This window comes from Frankliniella occidentalis, unplaced genomic scaffold (assembly GCF_000697945.3).
Source record: "Frankliniella occidentalis isolate FOCC.00 unplaced genomic scaffold, Focc_3.1 Scaffold10, whole genome shotgun sequence".
Classification (NCBI taxonomy): domain Eukaryota; kingdom Metazoa; phylum Arthropoda; class Insecta; order Thysanoptera; family Thripidae; genus Frankliniella; species Frankliniella occidentalis.
Genome location: NW_026267140.1, coordinates 2,446,572 through 2,448,715, shown reverse-complemented (window position 1 = coordinate 2,448,715; position 2,144 = coordinate 2,446,572). Strand labels below are relative to the sequence as shown.

The window sequence follows — 2,144 nt, the reverse complement described above, 5'->3', positions numbered from 1 at the left end:
AGCTCTTCACCTGCCGCGCCAGCCTCTCAGAATGTGCATAGATATTGCGGTATTAGCTCGCGGCCAGGGGAGGGAGGGGGGGGGGGGGGGGGAAGCTCTTCACCTGCCGCGCCAGCCTCTCAGAATGTGCATAGATATTGCGGTATTAGCTCGCGGCCAGGGGAGGGAAGGGGAGGCCTGCGGGAGGCCCTGGTAAAGAGTGGACGACGGCGCAGGGTGCTGGGTGTGGCGGGGCGTAGCGAGGCGTGCGGCATACCACTGGTGCTGATCCTTCATGTGTCCGTCCTGCGTCTAAATGGGGCGTTATTCGCCAACCCGAGGCCCGGCTGGTGGCGGTGCGGGGGGGTTTGTTGGGACAAATGTCAAGGGGCGGGGCTGTGGAACATGCCGGGCGGGCCGCGATGGCTTCCAGGCGCGTCCCGCCGCCGGAGCGCAGTCACGTCCTGCTCCTCAACATCCGCGACGTCATGCAGGCACGCCGTGCGTTGTTTACTTCCCTCTGAGTGCCCCCCCCCTCCCCCTCAAGTCAAGCAATAATGCATTCGGTCGGGCCCAGCGCAGCCACCTCGCCGCGAGTACCACCAGGTCTCGGTGAATCACCCCCGTGCCGCCCCACCTCTGTACGAGTCGTCCTGTTTGCCCGGAGAAGTATGCCAGGTCCGCGCGCCGTGGCGTTGGGTGGGACGTGCTCGGGGTTTGGCTCGCGCCCCCCGGGGGCCACCCAGGAGGAATGCGCGCGGCACTCGGCTTGGCGCGTCGACGTCGCGTACTTTTGACGGCCAAGGTCGGGGGCGGTCCTCGTCTGATTTACTCGCGGGAAAAAAAAAAGTCCACCGCGTGGCGCTCGTCGTGGGACGCCAGACGGACTCGCTACTGGGACACGGGGACGCCGTGGTGTGGTGCTCTCGGCCGCCGCTAATCAACTGTCGGCCAGCCGAGCGCGCCAAATAAGTTTCACTCCAATTTGATTAATTTTTTTTATCGTGTTAGAGATCAGTGGAGCGCAGCGTCGCGTCGGCCCCTCGGCCCTCGCCGTCGCCGAGGGCCGTCGGGGACGTCACCACCTCGGCGCGCCGGTGCATGTCGACGGTGCACCTGCTTATCGGATCGGCGCGCGTATGTTCGATTAATTAATTCCGCGTATCAAAGTGCCACGGTATGCAGATCCTGTTCCGTTGCATATCGACGCGGACGCTTTTTTTCTTCTCCTTGTTTTGAGTTACGGCTGGCAGGGGAGAGGCTTTCACCCGGGTGGGGGACGAGGTGCGCTCAAGGGGTGCCAAATACACTCTCACTTGCGGGTAAACTGCGCGATTAAAAGAACGAGAGTGCCGTGGTACGGGCAGGAAACATTAAGTTGCGCGAGGCGTCGCTGTTTGTGCCTAAGAGGCCCCCTGCGCAGCAGTCCCGTTCGCTTCATCACGCCGGTTACACCCGCCTCAAATAGTGAAAGTTGTTCATATGACACTTCGTTGTCAGGATTTAAACGCTCTCAACAATAAAAAATTTAAAACACATTGTGGAGCTGTTCCTTTTATGGACACACCACCCACCTTGAGCAACTGCGCCTCTTCATCGTCCGAAACGATGATGAACCTGCTCTGCACGGACGGCGAAATGGTAATGGCGCCCGCCATCGCCGCCATCGGGTCGTCGCCGGTGTCATCGTCGTCGTCCTGGAGTCCGCCGACGAGGCCCCCGGGCACCAGGGGATGCACCAGCACCAGCTTGCGCTTGCTGTAGGCCGAGCCCATGCCGCGCGCGCTCACTTGTTTGTAAACAAGCGCGCCGTATCGGTGCGGTCGGTGCTCGCCGCGCTCGCCTCGCGATTGTTCGCACCATGAGAAATTCTCCGCAACGTGGATGACGTCGGGGTAACAATGGGGGCCGCGCAGGTGTGGCGGGGGTCCGGGGGGTCCGCGCCTCACACAGGTGTCGCTGCGGATGCACCGCACGGTCCCGGACGCCCCCCCGTGCTGCGGGGTCGCCAGCTCTGCGGTCCCCGGCTAACTGCGGGGGATGCGTTGATTACGTCCCACTTTCCCTAAACGCAGCCGGAGCGAGCACGCGTTCGCCTGACAAGGCGGTGACTGCTAGATAAAAGCGGCACTTTGGTTTATGAATGAGTGGAAGTCGTCGTCGTC

At 62.3% G+C, this 2,144-nt stretch overlaps 1 protein-coding gene across 1 annotated transcript in view; it reads right to left on the bottom strand.

The window, feature by feature from the left end:
* Positions 1–1,986, bottom strand: part of LOC127752350 (uncharacterized) — a 3,901-nt gene extending 1,915 nt beyond the window's left edge. Inside the window, exon 1 of the mRNA XM_052277478.1 lies at positions 1,554–1,986. Coding sequence (XP_052133438.1) covers positions 1,554–1,754 — 201 coding nt within the window. The 5' untranslated portion in view covers positions 1,755–1,986. The remainder of the gene's footprint in view (positions 1–1,553) is intronic.
* Positions 1,987–2,144: the final 158 nt, after the last annotated feature.